General features: G+C 37.6%; 1 protein-coding gene across 1 annotated transcript; it reads left to right on the plus strand.

The window, feature by feature from the left end:
• The first annotated feature begins 321 nt into the window (after positions 1-321).
• Positions 322-1,011, plus strand: LOC114259536 (histone H3.2). The gene has a single exon (XM_028199552.2). It carries the CDS (start codon positions 417-419, stop codon positions 825-827), a length of 411 nt encoding a protein of 136 aa, XP_028055353.1. The 5' UTR covers positions 322-416; the 3' UTR covers positions 828-1,011.
• The last annotated feature ends 17,195 nt before the right edge of the window (positions 1,012-18,206 follow it).

An 18,206-nucleotide genomic window follows, 5' to 3' on the forward strand; every position in this document is an offset into this window, starting at 1 on the left:
AACGGGCTCAAAGAATTTCCCGTTTTCTACGCCCCACGGGTATCGTTCTCCACTTAAACAAAGCCGTCCACGTCACCGATCCGCGAACTCAATAAATAAATTAGAACCGTCGATAGCATTGTACGATCATCTCTCCTTCTCAAACACAAAAGTTAAACAAAAAAAAAACACGCACCACGTCATCAATCCGCCTCTAACCCCTCCAAATCAATTACAACCGTCGATAACAAATTCCCACAACAAATAAAATCGACGGCCTACATCTCTTCCTTTTCGCTCCACAAATTTCAAAACACACTATAAATTAACCCCTTCCTCTTCCCCCCAAAATCACCCACATCCAGTATTCTCTCTCTCTCTCTCTCTCTCTCTCTCAAGGCCTAGTTTTTTTTCTCTCTCTAAGACCCTAGTCTCAAATGGCTCGTACAAAGCAGACAGCTCGGAAGTCCACCGGAGGCAAGGCACCAAGGAAGCAACTCGCCACCAAGGCCGCTCGCAAGTCCGCTCCAGCCACCGGTGGTGTGAAGAAGCCCCACCGCTTCCGCCCCGGCACGGTGGCGCTCCGGGAGATCCGAAAGTACCAGAAATCCACAGAGCTTCTGATCCGAAAGCTTCCATTCCAGAGACTTGTTCGTGAGATCGCTCAGGACTTCAAGACCGATCTCCGATTCCAGAGCTCCGCTGTTGCGGCCCTCCAGGAGGCTGCTGAGTCTTACCTTGTTGGACTGTTTGAAGACACCAATCTTTGTGCTATTCACGCTAAGCGTGTCACGATTATGCCTAAGGATATGCAGCTTGCTCGCCGCATCAGAGGCGAACGTGCTTAGGGTTTGAGATTTGTTGCCTAATGTGATTGTGAATCAATGGTTAGTTGTTTTGTATAGGTGGTTAGGGTTAGTTGTTGTCTGGTTTCTAGTGCTTTGTCGGTTCTGTGTTTTTAATTTGGTGTCCTATCTAGTGTTGAAGCTTTTGTTAAGTTATTTTCAATGAAAATTATGCTATTATGTATTCTATTGATTGCTTGGTTTCTACCTTTATGTATTTGTTATGATCAAATTGGTTTTTTTACTAATGAAAATGGTTCTAGGATATGGAAGCTTCTATCATCACTAAAATGTAAGCATTCAATGCTTTTACAGCTTGGAGGTTTTTCCCAGAAGATCAAAAAATTTGGTACAAGAATTGGATTTGGGGAAATGGGTTTCTTTTATATTTTTGTTTAATGCGGTTGAAAATTTTGCACAATGTTTATATGTGAGTGTTTGGGAAGTTGGTTGAGGTTGTAATGTGTACAATTTTGATTTGGAATTTGGGAAAATGACTAATATTTCTAAATAGGTTGGAAATGATGAACACATGTCAATGTTTGAGTCTTTTTGATGTGGTTCCAAATTGATAAAGTATATAATATAGTAGCTGCATTGGGTTAGTATGCTTTGTTTGTACTTGTTTTTAGATTTATTGTAAAAATTTACTCTTTAGGTTTCAATTTGAATTCAACACGGTTACAAAATTTGACTTAATAGTCATCCATTTTCTATATCAAATCATTCATCAAGTTGGAAAATCTTCATTAGCCTTTGTTTTTTTGAAAGAAAAGTTTGCAATTAACTGTAATCTTCATGTGTATATTTGCCTGTTTGTTCTACATCTGTGTTTTGATTCCCTGTTTTGGATTATTGGTTCTTGTGTTTGATCAATAGTGGAAGTTTGAATGTGTAATGAAATTCTACGAGATGTTAGATGTGTCGTCGTTGAGATACAACTCTTGAAACACAAAGCTGCTAACTAATAATGACTATGTCAATTAACATGTTTAGAGCATCCGCAGTGGATTGGTATCGGTTAAGGAGAGTGTTAGTGTCAGTTGGTAAGTTTTAGTTAGCAAGTATTGTTGTTTGGTGCTGTAGTGGCTCGGTTAAGGCGGGTGCTAGTGGTGTGTGTTAAAATGTTTGTTAACTGCAGCGATAGGTTTAGCTAGCGGAGGGAGTGTGTTTGTGTGTCTTCCAGGTTAAACGGTCGGACGTCCGGCCAGTTGACCTGATCAACGGGAATTTTTTTTTTTAACTTGTTGGGATTTTTTTTTTGGACTTAAAATTTAATTTTGGGCTTGAAATTTTTTATTAAACTAAATTATTTATTTATTTTATATATTATATACACATATATATACATTTAACATACACCTTAACACACCATTTAACACATCCATTGTATCACCACTTACTCTCTAAAATTAATAAACTCTTAACACATTTTAACAAACATTTTTGGGCCTTATTTTTATCACTTTTTGTCACATAACACACTTTAACAAACAATTTTGACTATCCCATTGTGGATGCCCTTATATTTGCCATTGTGTCTTCAAATTTGCTTGATTGATTACATTTTTGTGATCTTTAGCATATGGTACTTAGGGCTCAGAGCAACTTCAAAGTTCGGCACAAGCACCAACTCTGTTTCTTCTTTGCATTTTTATGAATCAACTGGGTGAAGAGTTAGTAAATTTAAAAAGGTGTCGTGACTGGCAAGAATAATACACTTCCAATGTTGTTTCTCAACAAATTTGAAGTAAAGAAAACTTGAATTTATGTATTTACCTCTTTCTTCAAATGATAAGTTTGTCTTTATGTGATAAAACATTGACGAATGAAATAGCGGTAAAAATTACTAAAGAAAGCAAAAGAGTCTCCCTAAAATTAGTAGTGCCGTTTTTTTATGAAACCCTTAAGAAAAAAAGTCCTAAAAAGTAGTGCCGTTTTTTATGAAACCTTGTCAATAGGCTTGAATTTAGGAGAACCACCAACTTTTCTTCCATTGCTTCTATGCCATTTTATCCTATTATCCCATGCAGTATATAACACCAATAAAATTGGGGGAAAAAAATGAAGAAAAACAAATCTTTTCTTATACCTTCTTGTCAAACATTGTATTGGAGACAATTGAGGTTTTCTTAGGTGCATCAAATCTTGGTCTTTGAAATTCCAAATGGCAGGAACTGTGTATCTGGAAACTGATCGGTTTGAAGCTAGGCTCGAAGGAATTGCATTCAAAGCAAGAGATATCGAGCCTTTATGCACAACGGACTTTGTCTTTCCAAAGGGGAAGGTTTGGCAACATCCACCTGTTGTTGGCCTTGATGTCTTGCGCCATCCTCGGGATCCAAACATTGCACTGTTGCTCCTGTGCTTTGGGACTGGTTGTGCAATCATCAGGTTTCAAGTGGGGAAACAATTACCGAATCCAATCCTCAAATTTCTTCAGGACGAGAGAATTTCCTTTGTGGGTTTTGGAATTCCTGAGAAGAAAGATTTGTTCCCCTTTGATAAACTCGGATTGAAAGAAAGTGAAGTTGATGTAGGTTTCTTGGCAGCCAAGTTTCTCAATGACCCAAAGCTGAAGAAATGCGAATTGGCAGACTTGGCTCGTAGAGTTCTTGGGATCAAGACAATGGTGGGAGTTACAGAGGCTCCATCTTTGGGGAGACACCGACAAATCAAGTGTGCAATATGTGAAGTTTTTGTTTCTACATTGATTGCCATGACATTGCTGCATCCAAAGCATGGGAATAATTTGGTGAATTCTCCTAAGAAAAGCTTATTTACAAAGAATTTGGACCCGTCTTCAATTTTCATTGAAAAATGGTCTAGAATGGCTACAAGAAGCAAAGAAAAAAATGAATCTCACACTAAGCAGGGCAAAGATGATGTTGGTGTCCACGCCACAAGTGAAGTGCAATCTTCGGGTGATGATTCTAACAAGACCGGGGTTTCTTTGAGCAACAAGCCCTTGAAAGGAATCTTGAAATGTCCATCTCAAGGTTCTTCTCTTCCTCAATCTTGTTCTTCTCCACCCAAGCCCAATGGACAAAGTGGTTACTACATGAAGAGGGCCAACTCTAAGGGTCACAATGTGTCTTTTGGGGTTAACAAGACAGTACATATTTAGTTAGCTTGGTTGTTGCTGTTCTTTGTATATTTGAAAAGCTCATTCTTGTATCAATGTATATTTTAGGTTGTATATTTTAGGTTTTGGTTGAAAATTATGCACAGTTTAATGTTCGAGTTTGTTAGATATGAGGCAGTTGATTGATTTTGAATGGTTCTAGAATTTGATTATAAAATTCTACTAAAAAGTTTTAATGGTGGGTAAAATTTGGATTTGGAATTTCAAGAAAACTACTCTTTTTGTGTGTGGTTTAATTTAGTTTAAATTTATGTTCAATTTTTAATGTGAGGCTGTTAGAAATGTGGCTGTGTAGCTAATAAATTGCATTAGGAAATTAGTTTTTGTTTTGAATTTCAACATCTTATAAGCTTTATGTGTACATGATTTATATGGATTTCTGATGACATTTGGGTTATCAAAGGAGAGAATGTAAGTTGAAGTAATTAAATAGGAGGATACAATCTCAGGGCACATCATACTTGATATTGGATATCTCCAGTTTGGGCAGAAATGAACAGGAATGCAATGACCTAACATAAATTTTGCATTGTTTGCCAATTAACAAACAACACTTGCACTTCTCTCCCCTTCCCCGCCTCCTCTTCAAATACACACATTGTGAACAACAGTAACTTCGTGGTCATCCATTTTCTACATCAGATCAGACCATTCATTTAGTTAGGAAATCAATTGTCATCTTTGTTAGCTTCATGTTTTGGGGGGTATGTGTTTGCTCCACTCAGACCTTCAAAAGCTGATATGACTTTTGGCAGCAATCCCACCATGTCAAAATTGACATGTTGTGTATAGTTCATGCCTTGAATGTATCACAAAAGCGTGCATTATAATGCACAAACATAATTGTGGATGATGAACATGGTAATAATTTTTTAATTAATTATGATGTAAGAGAGGATGAAGGTCTTAGGAAAAATATATGATCCCCACAAGTAAATTAATTAATGGGAATAAAAAATTAATGCGGAAAAATTAAATCAAAAGCAACACAAGAATTTTTACGTAGTTCCCTCAATGTGAGGTTCGTCCACGGGATCGAAATTCGATTCCACTATCAACCAAATAGTTTTCAAACGATTACAAACGAGACACGAATGGTCTCACAAAACCACCTTTAGGTGAATTCTAAATAATCACAAATAAACAAGAGGAAAGACCTCACCAAATAGATGAACCAAATTCTTCAGAATCAGAGTTGAAGAAGACCCAAAATAATAACCCAAATCAGCACTGAAAATGAACCAAACGAAGCAACCCAAACCACACCACCGAAGCAAGTATTAATCTCACCAATAATAATGATCAATAGTTTCTCACCTTGGAAAACTAAAATATGGAGCAGCCGCACGACACCTTTTTTTTCTCGGGAAAAACAATACCAATAATATATTGTGAATCTAGGATTTTTTTTTTTTATCAAAACTTTAGTTGTTTCCAAACTGAATTGAGTCTCCACAAAATTAGATATAATATATAAAAATATATTATAACTAATATCAAACCAAATTAAACTTTTTTAATAAACCAATTGGGTCACACACTCCAATAATGAGGTATTCCCAACAATTCTCCCCCTACCAACTTAGGTGGAGAGATAAACCATATCCGCCAAAGTTCGACACTTCAAATGTTTGTTTCTCGACAAAGCCTTAGTCAACATATCCGAAATATTATCGTCCGTGTGAACCTTTTCGAGTTGTAACAATTTCGAATCTAACACATCACGAATCCAATGGTATCTCACATCAATGTGTTTCGATCTCGAATGAAAAGTAGAATTTTTGCTCAAGTGAATAATACTTTGACTATCACAATAAGCACATACCTTTCTTGTTTCAAACCCAACTCTTGCAAAAATTTCTTCAACCATAACTCTTCTTTGCAAGCTTCCGTAATGGCAATAAATTTAGCTTCGGTAGTTGAGAGAGCAACACATTTTTGTAATTTAGATTGCCATGCCACAGCTCGGCCTACAAAAGTCATCAAATACCTCAAGGTAGATTTCCTAGAATCAATATCACCGGCTATGTCAGAATCTATAAACCCATCAAGCATCGGCTTACCATCCCCAAAACACAAACACACATTCGAAGTCCCTCGAAGATACCTTAGAATCCATTTTACTGTTGCCAATGTTCTTTACCCGGATTAGAGAGAAACCGACTCACCACACCAACGACTTGAGCAATATCCGGCCTTGTACAAACCATGGCGTACATCAAAGAACCAACTGCTGAAGCATAAAGAACTTTCAACATCTCTTCTTTGTCTTTCTCACTTGTAAGACATTGATTTGAACTAAGCTTGAAGTGACCCGCAAGTGGACAACCAACCGGCTTTGCTTTATTCATGTTGAACCTCTCAAGAACTTTCTCAATGTAGCTTCTTGAGACAACCAAATCAACCCTTCTTTGCGATTACGAACAATTTTCATACCAAGTATTTGCTTTGCCGGTCTCAAATCTTTCATAGCAAAAGACTTGCTCAACTCCAATTTCAACCTATTAATCATGGTAGAATCTTAACCCACAATTAACATGTCATCAACATAAAGCAAAAGAATAATAAATTTGTCATTTGAAAATTTTTTCACAAACACAAAATGGTCCGAAGTGGTTTTAGAAAAATCGTTATTCATCACGAAAGAGTCAAATTTTTTGTACCATTGCCGCGGGGCTTGCTTGAGACCATACAAACTTTTCTTCAATTTGCAAACAAATTTCTCTTTCTATTTTTTCACCAAACCTTCTGGTTGCTCCATGTAAATTTCTTCTTCAAGATCATCATGAAGAAATGCGGTCTTCACACCAAGTTGCTCAACTTCAAGGTTTATACTTGTAGCCATGCTAAGTACAACCCGAATAGAAGATATCTTTACAACCGGTGAGAAAATCTCGTCAAAGTCAATGCCTTTCTTTTGCCCAAAGCTTTTCACAACAAGACGTGCTTTGTACCTCAGATTCTTACTATCATTCTTCAATTTGAAAGCCCACTTATTTTTCAGATTTTTCCTCCCCTTAGGCAACTTCACTAAATCATAGGTGTGATTTTCAAGTAAGGAATTCATCTCCTCTTCCACGGCCTTTTTCCAATCACCTTTCTTTATTTGCTCAATTGCTTCTTGGTAGCTCTCAGGCTCCCCTTGATCTGAAATCAATACAAATTCATTGGGAGGATACTTTCTCGAAGGTTGTCGGTCCCTTGTAGATTTCCTCTACTCAAGTTGTGGTGGCGGTTCTTGAGTTGGATGCTATTCCTCAATTTCTGGCTCAACTTCATTAGGACTAGCATCATCTTCCACATCTTCAATAGGTGGCTGTACATCTCCCCCATTTTCATCATTAACTGAAGATGAAGGAGATGAATCCATATCAATGAGATCACTAGTTTTTTGCTCTGGTTGATTACCTTTGCCAAAGTCTTCAATTGTTTGGTCTTTAAGAAACACAACTTCACGGTTTCAAATGACTTTCTTGTCGACCGGATCCCACAATCTATACCCGAATTCATCACGCCCATAGCCAAAAAAAATACATTGTCTTGACTTACTATCAAGCTTGGACCTCTCATCCTTTGGAATGTGAACAAAAGCTCGACAATCAAACACTCTCAAATGCTCATAAGACATATCTTTGCCAGTCTAAACTCTTTCTGGAATATCACCATTCAAAGGATAGGAATAAGACAAATTGATCACGTTAACCGCTGTCTTCATTGCCTCACCCTAAAAGGATCTTGGCAATTTAACTTGTGAAAGCAAACACCTTGTTTTTTTCATAATGGTGCGATTCATCCTCTCGGCAATCCCATTTTGTTGAGGAGTCTTCTTAACTGTCTTTTGGTACTTAATATCTTGGCTGCGACAATACTCATCAAATGGCCCAATGTATTCACCACCATTATCTGATTGGATGCACTTCAATTTCTGCTCTGTTTCTTTTTCAACCATGGCCTGAAAATGCTTAAATACTTCTAGAACTTGATCTTTAGTTTTTAGTAGAAAAGCCGAAACTTTCCTTGAATAATCATCAATGAAAGTAACAAAATAAAGCGCACCACTATGTGTTCTAACTTTCAAAGGATCACAAACATCTGAATGAATCAACTCCAAAACATTTTCTTTTCTAGAAGCAACATTTTTATGAAAAGAAACTCTATGTTGTTTACCCGCCAAACAATGAACACAAGTTTTAAGATGTGTACCTTTCAAACCGGGTAAAAGCTCTTTCTTGAACAAAACTTGTAACCCCTTTACACTCATATGGCCAAGCCCCTTGTGCTACAATTCGGTAGAAGTATTATCTTCAAGTGCATTGGCAACACCTTTACAAATCTTTCCTTGCATCGAATAAAGTGTATGAGTCTTCTTACACTTAACCACCACCAAAGAACCCTTTGTGAGCTTCCATATTCCATCACCAAATTTGTTGTTGAAGCCTTCATAATCTAGCTTCCCGGTAGAAATCAAATTGAGGCGAATGTCGAAAACATGCCTCACATCTTTAAGCAATAACTTGTAGCCCAAATTTGTTTCCAAGCAAACATCACCCATGCCAATAATCTTGGACAAACCTTCATTACCCATTCGAACAGAACCATAATCTCCTTTGGTGTAGGTAGTAAAGAAATCAGCTCGAGAAGTCACATGAAAAGAAGCACCGGAATCAATCACTCAATTGCTTTCTTGGCCCACAAAATTGATACAATCATCTTCACAAACGGCCATGAGATCACCATTGGTAGTAACTGCTGTTGTGTCTTCTTGCTTCTTATCTACACTTTTGTCACGCCTTTTCTCCTTGTTCTTGAGTTTTCGGCATTCCCGCTTCATGTGCCATTGCTCATGGCAATAATAGCACTCAATGTCTTTCTTTGAAAAAGAACCATCTCTTGATTTGTCACGACTTTGATCACGACCATGAGGAGTCTTACTCCTCACTCTTGTTGTGCTTTGGCCTCTCACAACAAATGCTTTTGAATGAGAGGAACCCGCTGATTTTCTTCTAGTTTCTTCATTCAACAAGCTACTAGTGACTTGGCCCATTGTGACAACTCCATCAAGTGCCGAATTACTAACTGTCACAACCAAAGTCTCCCAACTTTCGGGCAAAGAGCTAAATAACATCAAAACCTGCAACTCATCATCAAAAATAATTTTCATAGAAGCAAGTTGGTTAACAATACTCTTTATTTCATTCAAATATTCTGGAATAGGGCTGCCCTCTTTATATTTTAAATTAACCAACTTACAAAGCATAAAAACTTTATTTGTGACTGATTTTCTATCATAAAGGCTCTAATTTTTACCATAAATCATATGCCGAAGTTTCAGTAGCAACATGATAAAACACACTGTCATCAATCCATTGACGGATAACACCAACAACTTTTCGATTAAGCCTATTCCATTCATCATTTTTCATACCTTCGGGTTTGCCACTATCACCCTCAATAGGCCCATACAAATCTTTACAAAATAATAGGTCTTCCACTTTAGTTTTCTAAGTTACCCAATTGCTTCCATTGAAGCTAGACATGTGACCCACATTCTTCTCTATTGATTTACACAAATAAATAAACTCAAATAAACCGTGAGCTCTGATACCAGTTGTTAGGAAAAATTTGTGATTCCCCACAAGTAAATCAATTAATGGGAATAAAAAACTAATACGAAAAAATTAAATCAAAAGCAACACAAGAATTTTTACGTGGTTTCCTCAATGTGAGGTACGTCTACGGGATCGAAATCCGATTCCACTATCAACTAAATAGTTTCCAAACGATTACAAACGAGACACGAATGGTCTCACAAAACCACCTTTAAGTGAATTCCAAATAATTACAAATAAACAAGAGGAAAGACCTCACCAAATAGATGAACCAAAATCTTTAGAACCAGAGTTGAAGAAGACCCAAAATAATAACTCAAATCAGCACCGAAAACGAACCAAACGAAGCAGCCGAAACCACACCACCGAAGCAAGTATTAATCTCACCAATAATAATGATCAATAGTTTCTCACCTTGGAAAACTAAAATATGGAGCAGCCGCACGACACCTTTTTTTTCTCGAGAAAAACAATACCAATAATATATTGTGAATCTAGGATTTTTTTTTTTTATCAAAACTTTAGTTGTTTCCAAACTGAATTGAGTCTCCACAAAATTAGATATAATATATAAAAATATATTATAACTAATATCAAACCAAATTAAACTCTTTTAATAAATCAATTGGGTCCCACACTCCAATAAGGAAGTATACCCAACAGAAGGTGGTGATGTTGCGGTGTCATGCTACCACACAACAGAATTTCGAGATTTCATTCAAAGTTACATGTGTATCCGCGATAGAGGATCACATTCACAATTCCAAAAAGAGTTAGATGAACATCTGTGGCATTTTCAAAGGGGCAATTGTAGTATGAAGAAAGAAGCAGTAAACTGTCATTACAAAAGAATTAGGGCAAGTTTGGCAACCCAAAAATAATCTATCTTTTTATCTTTTTTCCATCACATCACCTCTCTACTTTTCTGCACATCTTTTCGTAAAAATATAAAAAGTGCACTTATTTAAGTCATCCCAAACAACCCCTTAGTCAACCCATTCAAGCGTACCTATGTTAAATTAATTGTTATCCCTTAAAACAAAAAGAAGAAATGCAATAAGATGAAATTTATTTATTAAAAAAAAATTACAAACTAAAGCACAGTTCACACTTGGGGGTGTAAACAGTTTCTTTCGAATGGGGATGAAAATAATTTTAGTGCTGAATTGAACCTTTCGATTTTGTTGGTCAAGGAGCAAAATTTTGTTGATTTCTTTTGTAGAGGTGGCATTTACATGAAAAATTTAAAGAATTTTATAAAAACTTGGGAATAAATGCATAAAAAAGGTGGAAGTTGCTTTGGTATCATCTTGCAGTTTTATTACAAAATGTGTACTATTGGCATGAACCTTACACTAAACATCAAAATGAGGACCTATTTTTGAGGGGTCCTTGAAAAATTGTGGCCTCCAACAAATTTTTTATGACTTAGGTAATGGACTAAATAGTTTAATGGTTGAGCAACTTTATTAGTCATTATCTTCTAATGCTAAAAGAATTAAAATATAATATTTTGATTAATTCAGTTTTATGGATGTAAAATTTTTCAAAATCAAAACAAACCATATGCTATGAAAACATAAAAAAAATTGAAATTTTATTTGTTCTTAAGCGACTAGTTCAGTTCCATGTTTTTCTACGTACCTTAAAAATTTATGGACTACATAATGCTTAAGACAAAGCTATGAATGGCAAAATAGGTGGTGAATATGCATAATTAAGAGCATTTTCAATAGGTGGTTAAACCAATATGATGCTTAACCGAAGTTAAGCCGAGATGATACTTAACCAAAGTTAAACCGAGACAATGCTTAACCGAAGTTAAGCCCAGATGATGTTTAACCGAAGATTAAACCGAGACGATGCTTAACCGAAGTTAAGCCGAGATGATGCTTAACCGAAGTTAAGCCGAAGATGATGTTTAACCGAAGTTAAACCGAGATGATGCTTAATCGAAGTTAAGCCGAAGATGATGTTTAACCGAAGTTAAACCGAGATGATGCTTAACCGAAGTTAAGCCGAAGATGATGTTTAACTGAAGTTAAACTAAGCTGGTTCCTTATCTTCACTTGTTGAAATTTATAGCAATTTACAAGTTGGAGTTAAGCTGATTCCTTATCTTCACTTGTTGAAATTTGTAGCAATTTACAAGTCGAAGTTAAGCCGAGATTATTCCTTAATTCACTTGTTGAAATTTGTAGCAATTTACAAGTTGGAATTAAGCTGATTCCTTAATTCACTTGTTGAAATTTGTAGCAATTTACAAGTTGGAATTAAGCTGATTCCTTAATTCACTTGTTGAAATTTGTAGCAATTTACAAGTCGGAATTAAGCTGATTCCTTATCTTCACTTGTTGAAATTTGTAGCAATTTACAAGTTGGAGTTAAGCTGATTCCTTATCTTCACTTGTTGAAATTTGTAGCAATTTACAAGTTGGAGTTAAGCTGATTCCTTATCTTCACTTGTTGAAATTTGTAGCAATTTACAAGTTGAAGTTAAGCCGAGATTACTGTTTCTCTTCACTTGTTGAAATTTGTAGCAATTTACAAGTCGAAATGAAGCCGAGGTTATAGTTTGCACACTTGTAGCAATCTACAAGTTGGTCCAACCAAAGAAGATGCTTAACACTTGTTGAAATTTGTAGCAATTTACAAGATAATGTTAAGCCGACATGTGATCATCTGTTGAAATTTGTAGCAATTTACAGGTTAAGGAAAGAGCTAAGTATATTGTAACAACCCTCATACTGTTTACCGACTTATGACTGATTGATTATCGATAACCATCGATTACCGTTAAACCGAATTGATTATGACTGATAATTGAACTGATTAAAGTACTGAACTGACTGAAATTGGAAAACCGAATTGATTAAGTATATGTTAGTTAAATTGCATTTTATCTGTTTGACTGTATGATTATCTGTTCATGCTTATATGTTTAAACTGCTAATTGAAGGCCTTATCGGCGGCCGAATCCGAAACCGATTAGTGTTCTATGATCCTTAGAATTAATGTGATTTTATAGTATAATTATCTGAAAATTGATTAGGTATGATTAAATTAGATTAAATATCGATTAATCGCATAGTTTGAGTTAATTACCGTTCCGCCACTTAGTGGACCACTATCTCTTGAACCTTGTATACACTCCGCGTATTGATCAAACAAACATTTTCTTCTCCTCTTCTTGCCTCAACCGACCCAAGTTAGAGAGTGAGAGAGAGTTGAGTTGTTCTTGAGAGATTTGCTTGATCTTGCTTGGAATTGAAGTGTTGATTGCTACTTTGAGCTCCTAGACCTTGAACACAAGACTAAGGTAGGACATCATCTTCTTGTTGTTGTCTTAGAATCCATTCTTGCACAATTCATGCTTTAATTGTAGAGTTAAGCCATGTTTTGGTGCATACATGTTGAATTGAAGCTTGATTGTTGCATGCATGTACATATATTGAAGTTTTGAGGTTGTAGTTCATAATTCCTCACATGCATGTTCATAATTTTGTAATGGTCCATGTTTTCAACTTGTTTTTGGATCAATTGGCTCCCTAGAGCATCAAATTGAAGCTTTAAAATGATTTAAAGATCATGCATGTCATGTTTGAGGATTGTCCTTGGAAAATGGTTTGAAATTGGGTTTGAATAAAACACCCTTGGGCTTTGATTTCTCAAATTGAGTTTTGAATCATGTTTAACTATGAGTTTACATGTGTTTTCTGGAAATTTAGCTCAAGAGGTCGAGTTTTGATGCTTTTGGACTTGGTTTTGAGCTTGGAGGTGCAATCTGGGTTTTCCAGATTTTGCACTTCCGCTCGAGCGGGTGAAGTGCCGCTCGAGCGTGAAATCCGAGCATCCAGCATCTCTCTGCACTGTTTTACAGTCCGCTCGAGCGGAGGATTGGGCGCTCGAGCGGAGTCATGTCTCAAGCTCGAGCGGGCGTCGAGCGGAGATTTCACCCATCCAGTACTTTTACAGTACGCTCGAGCGGGGAAGTTTACGCTCGAGCGTGTACCTTTGTTGCATGACCGCTTGAGCGGGGAAACCTGCGCTCGAGCGAGACTCTGTTTTTCTGAAAATCCTGAAAATGTTTTCTAAGTGTTTTTTTTTTGCATCCTCATCCCATCCTAGGCATTCTTAGGCCTAGTTTAAGACATTTAGATGAGGATATCGTTGTAGAACACACCAAGGCAAATTAGGGATTAAGTTATGATATTTCCCAACTGTGTAGCTTAGTGTGTGTTCAACCTGTGAACTGTGTAGGGTTGGCAACTGGGGAGACACGCTCTAGCATACTGTAGCCCAGAACTCTGTGAGTAACAATTGTGTAAAGATATGTTCAACTGATATCTTTTGAATACTGAACTGAACTGTTTACTGAACTGGTATTACTGAATGAATGTATGTCCTTTATTTCTGAACTGTACTGTGGCATCCTTAGTACCTATTGTTTACTGTTACTGTTACTGTTACAGAGATCTCTGTCGGTTCCCTCGTGGAGCCACTACTGTTTACTGACTGATGGCCATCATTACTGTTCGGTCTTTTAAGACCTACTGTTACTGTTATGCTAATGGATGTACCACATATGACTGTTTACTGTACTGAGCAACTGAAATACTGATTGAATTGAACTGTTTTCATTACTGTAAGGACATTCATTCTAAACCCCTTTACGCTTTATGTTATTCACTGGGCTTTAGCTCACTGTTTATATATAAATGTAGGTGCTCAGCCACCAGATCGGAGCTAGGAGCGTGGGTTAGACTCCAGTTTTGTCAAGCCAGCCTTTGTGCCTCACTGCGAGGTTCCGAGTGGCCATGCTATGGCTTTGGGGTGTTTTGTTTGTTTCCCCCGTCTGTCTCCATACTATTTGGATTACTGTATAGACTGTCTGTTGCCAACTGTACTGTTATCAAGGGATTAGGTCCCTGTACTGTGTGACTGTAAATTTTGTATAGACTGTACTGTTTGTGTATGTATGAATGCATGAAAAAAATGTTTTTGGCATACAGACTGTCACAGCTCAATGGACACTATTTACTTACTGTATTGGCTTCCGCCAGGCCCTGTACTCTGTTTTACTGTATTACTGTTAAGCAGGCCTTCGGTAATCTCGGATTACTGGCCAGTTACGGTGCTAAACCCATAGGGCCGGGTTTGGGTCGTGACAGAGTGGTATCAGAGCGATACTTACCACGAGTTATACCGCACACACGTGTCCAAATGAGCTATAGGGTGTCCTAGAAAAGTTATTAGGGCATCTCATGAGCATGATAAGTGTGTGGTTATGTTATGACTGAATACATGCTAATGTGGTAAACTGTTAAACAAATGACTGCTTATGTTTAAAACTGTTATAACTGCTTATAGTGAAATGGACAATGCAAATGAACCTGAGTCCTCATCTACTGAGGCAAGAATGGAAAGAATAGAAAGAATGATGGAACTGATAACTGCTAGACTTGATCAACAGAACCAACAGCCCCCACCTCCTCTTCCTCCGGTACAGCCGGAACCTAATGCGAATGTGAATGATGGGGATATAATTGCTTTGACCCAGAAGTTCAGCAAAATGAAACCGCCATCCTTTCAGGGAGGCCTTGAACCGTTAAAAGCTGAAGCTTGGGTTCTGGAAACAGAAAAATTATTTGAAGTATTTCCGTACTCAGAAGCAAACAAAGTATTGTTAGCTACCTTCACCCTACAAGAAGAGGCTAGAAGGTGGTGGATGTTGATCCGTGATACAAGCACTGTTATGACTTGGGCTCGGTTCAAGGAGTCCTTCTTTGAAAAGTACTTCCCTCAGTGTGTCAGGAATAGAAAAGTGACTGAATTTGAACAGCTGAAGCAGGGCACAATGTCCGTTGCAGAGTATGAAACCAAATTTACTGAAATTGCCCGTTATGCACCGCACATGGTGGATACTGAATATAAGAAGGCCAGAAAATTTGAAGGTGGCCTTAATGTGGCAATACTTGACCGGATAAATGTTTTGAAACTACCGACCTTTGTGGGTGTTCTCGACCGGGCATTGAGGGCCGAGTGTTCGCCCTAGTACCGGGAGACGTGCAAAATACCGAGACCGTTGTGTCAGGTATTCTCTCTATTTGTACACAAAATGCATATGTATTGATTGATTCGGGGTCTACACATTCTTATATATCGCATGCTTTCTCACGGAAATTGAATAGACCCTTAGAACCTATGAACTATCTGCTAGCCGTATCATCACCCGTAGGAGGATCTATGACCTGTGCATATATGTATCCCGCATGTGAAATTATTGTTGGGGATATGCATCTGTTTATTGATTTACTGCCATTGAACATTGATCATTTTGCCGTAATATTGGGGATGGATTGGTTACAAAAATATCATGCCACTATTGACTGTGTGACCAAGCAAGTTGTTTTCCGTCCACCTGGTTTGCCTGAATTTGTGTTTAATGGGAGTGGAGTAGTACCTCCTCCGTATTTGATTTCGTCAGTGAAAACTGTTAAATTAATTAGAAAGGGGTGTAAAGGATATCTGTGTTCTGTACTGACTGTGTCTACTGATGATAGTGTTAAAACTGATGTGAATTGCATTCCTATAGTCAGAGAATTTCCAGATGTTTTTCCAGATAATCTTCCAGGAGATTTGACTGACAGGGAGATTGAATTTACCGTTGATGTGATTCCCGGAACACAACCAGTTTCTAAAGCTCTATACCGAATGGCTCCAACTGAATTGAAAGAACTGAAAGTGCAACTGCAAGAACTGTTAGACAAAAAGTTCATCAGACCCAGTACCTCACCATGGGGTGCACCAGTTTTGTTTGCAAAGAAGAAAGATGGCTCGTTGAGGTTGTGTATAGACTACCGCGAACTGAACAAGGTAACTGTGAAAAATAAATACCCTTTGCCACGTATTGATGACTTATTTGATCAGTTACAGGGTGCACAAGTGTTTTCCAAGATTGATCTCAGATCAGGATACCATCAACTGAAGGTTAAACCGGAAGACATTGATAAAACTGCTTTTAGAACAAGGTATGGACACTACGAATTTTTGGTTATGCCTTTTGGAGTCACGAATGCCCCTGCTGCCTTTATGGACCTCATGAACAGAATTTTTAAACCATACCTTGATGACTTTATTGTTGTATTTATCGATGACATATTGATTTACTCCAAAAGTGTAGAACAACATGAACATCATCTGAGACTTGCCCTACAAACCTTAAGAGAACAGAAACTGTATGCTAAACTGTCTAAATGTGAATTTTGGCTTGACCATGTTATGTTTTTGGGGCATGTTGTTAGCAAAAATGGAATTTCTGTTGATCCGCAGAAAATTGAAGCTGTAGTGAACTGGCCTAGACCAACAAATGTGACTGAAGTCCGAAGCTTTTTGGGTTTGGCTGGATATTACAGAAGATTTGTCAAAGATTTCTCCAAAATTGCCCTACCACTGACACAGTTAACACAAAAGGGGACATCATTTGACTGGACCGACCAAAGGGAATCAGCATTCCAAGAGTTGAAAACTCGACTTGTGACTGCACCGGTTTTAACTTTACCATCAGGTACGGATGGTTATACTGTATATAGTGATGCTTCTCATAAGGGTTTGGGATGTGTTTTAATGCAGAATGGGAAAGTAATTGCCTATGCTTCCCGACAACAGAGACCGCATGAAAAGAACTACCCGACCCATGATCTGGAACTTGCTGCAGTAGTATTTGCACTGAAAATCTGGCGTCACTATCTGTACGGGGTGACATGTGAAGTATACACCGACCACAAGAGTTTAAAGTATTTCTTCACACAGAAAGACCTAAACATGAGACAGCGGAGATGGCTGGAACTGATTAAAGACTATGACCTACAGATATTGTACCATCCGGGAAAAGCCAATACCGTTGCCGATGCATTGAGCTGGAAATCGATTGGAAACTTAGCCTGTTTGCTTACAAGACAGAAAGAGTTGCTTTGTGACCTTGAAAAATCTGAAATCGAAATTGTTTTACGAGAACAAGGTGGAATCTTAGCTGCTATTTCTGCTCAACCGGCGCTGATTGAGGAGATTAAAGAGAAACAGCAACTGGATGACTTCTTGAAAAAGATCATCGAAGAAAGAGAATCTAAACCGAGATCGGGATTCAAATTTGAGAATAATGTACTGAAATTTCAAGAAAGACTGTGTGTACCAAATGATACTGAACTGAAAAGAAGAGTTCTGCAAGAAGGCCACAATTCGAAATTGTCTATCCATCCGGGGAATACGAAAATGTACCAAGATCTGAAACAGAATTTCTGGTGGCCGGGAATGAAGAAAGAAATTGCTGATTTTGTATCCAAATGTCTTCATTGCCAACAGGTCAAAGCTGAACATCAACGACCTGCCGGACTATTGCAACCCCTATCCATACCAGAGTGGAAATGGGAGCATATCACGATGGATTTTATCGTCGGATTGCCTCGCTCCAGAAAAGGTATGGATTCAATTTGGGTTATTGTTGATAGACTAACCAAATCTGCTCACTTCTTACCTGTCAAGACAATCTATAATGCAGACAAATTGGCTGTTATCTATATTGATGAAATTGTGAGACTGCATGGAGTGCCTGTGTCTATTGTTTCTGAC

Source organism: Camellia sinensis, chromosome 9 (assembly GCF_055761805.1).
Source record: "Camellia sinensis isolate YWXY chromosome 9, ASM5576180v1, whole genome shotgun sequence".
NCBI lineage: Eukaryota > Viridiplantae > Streptophyta > Magnoliopsida > Ericales > Theaceae > Camellia > Camellia sinensis.

Bases quoted from the DNA above. Each gene is read 5' to 3' on its own strand.
- LOC114259536 (XM_028199552.2), top strand. From the start codon at position 417: ATGGCTCGTACAAAGCAGACAGCTCGGAAGTCCACCGGAGGCAAGGCA.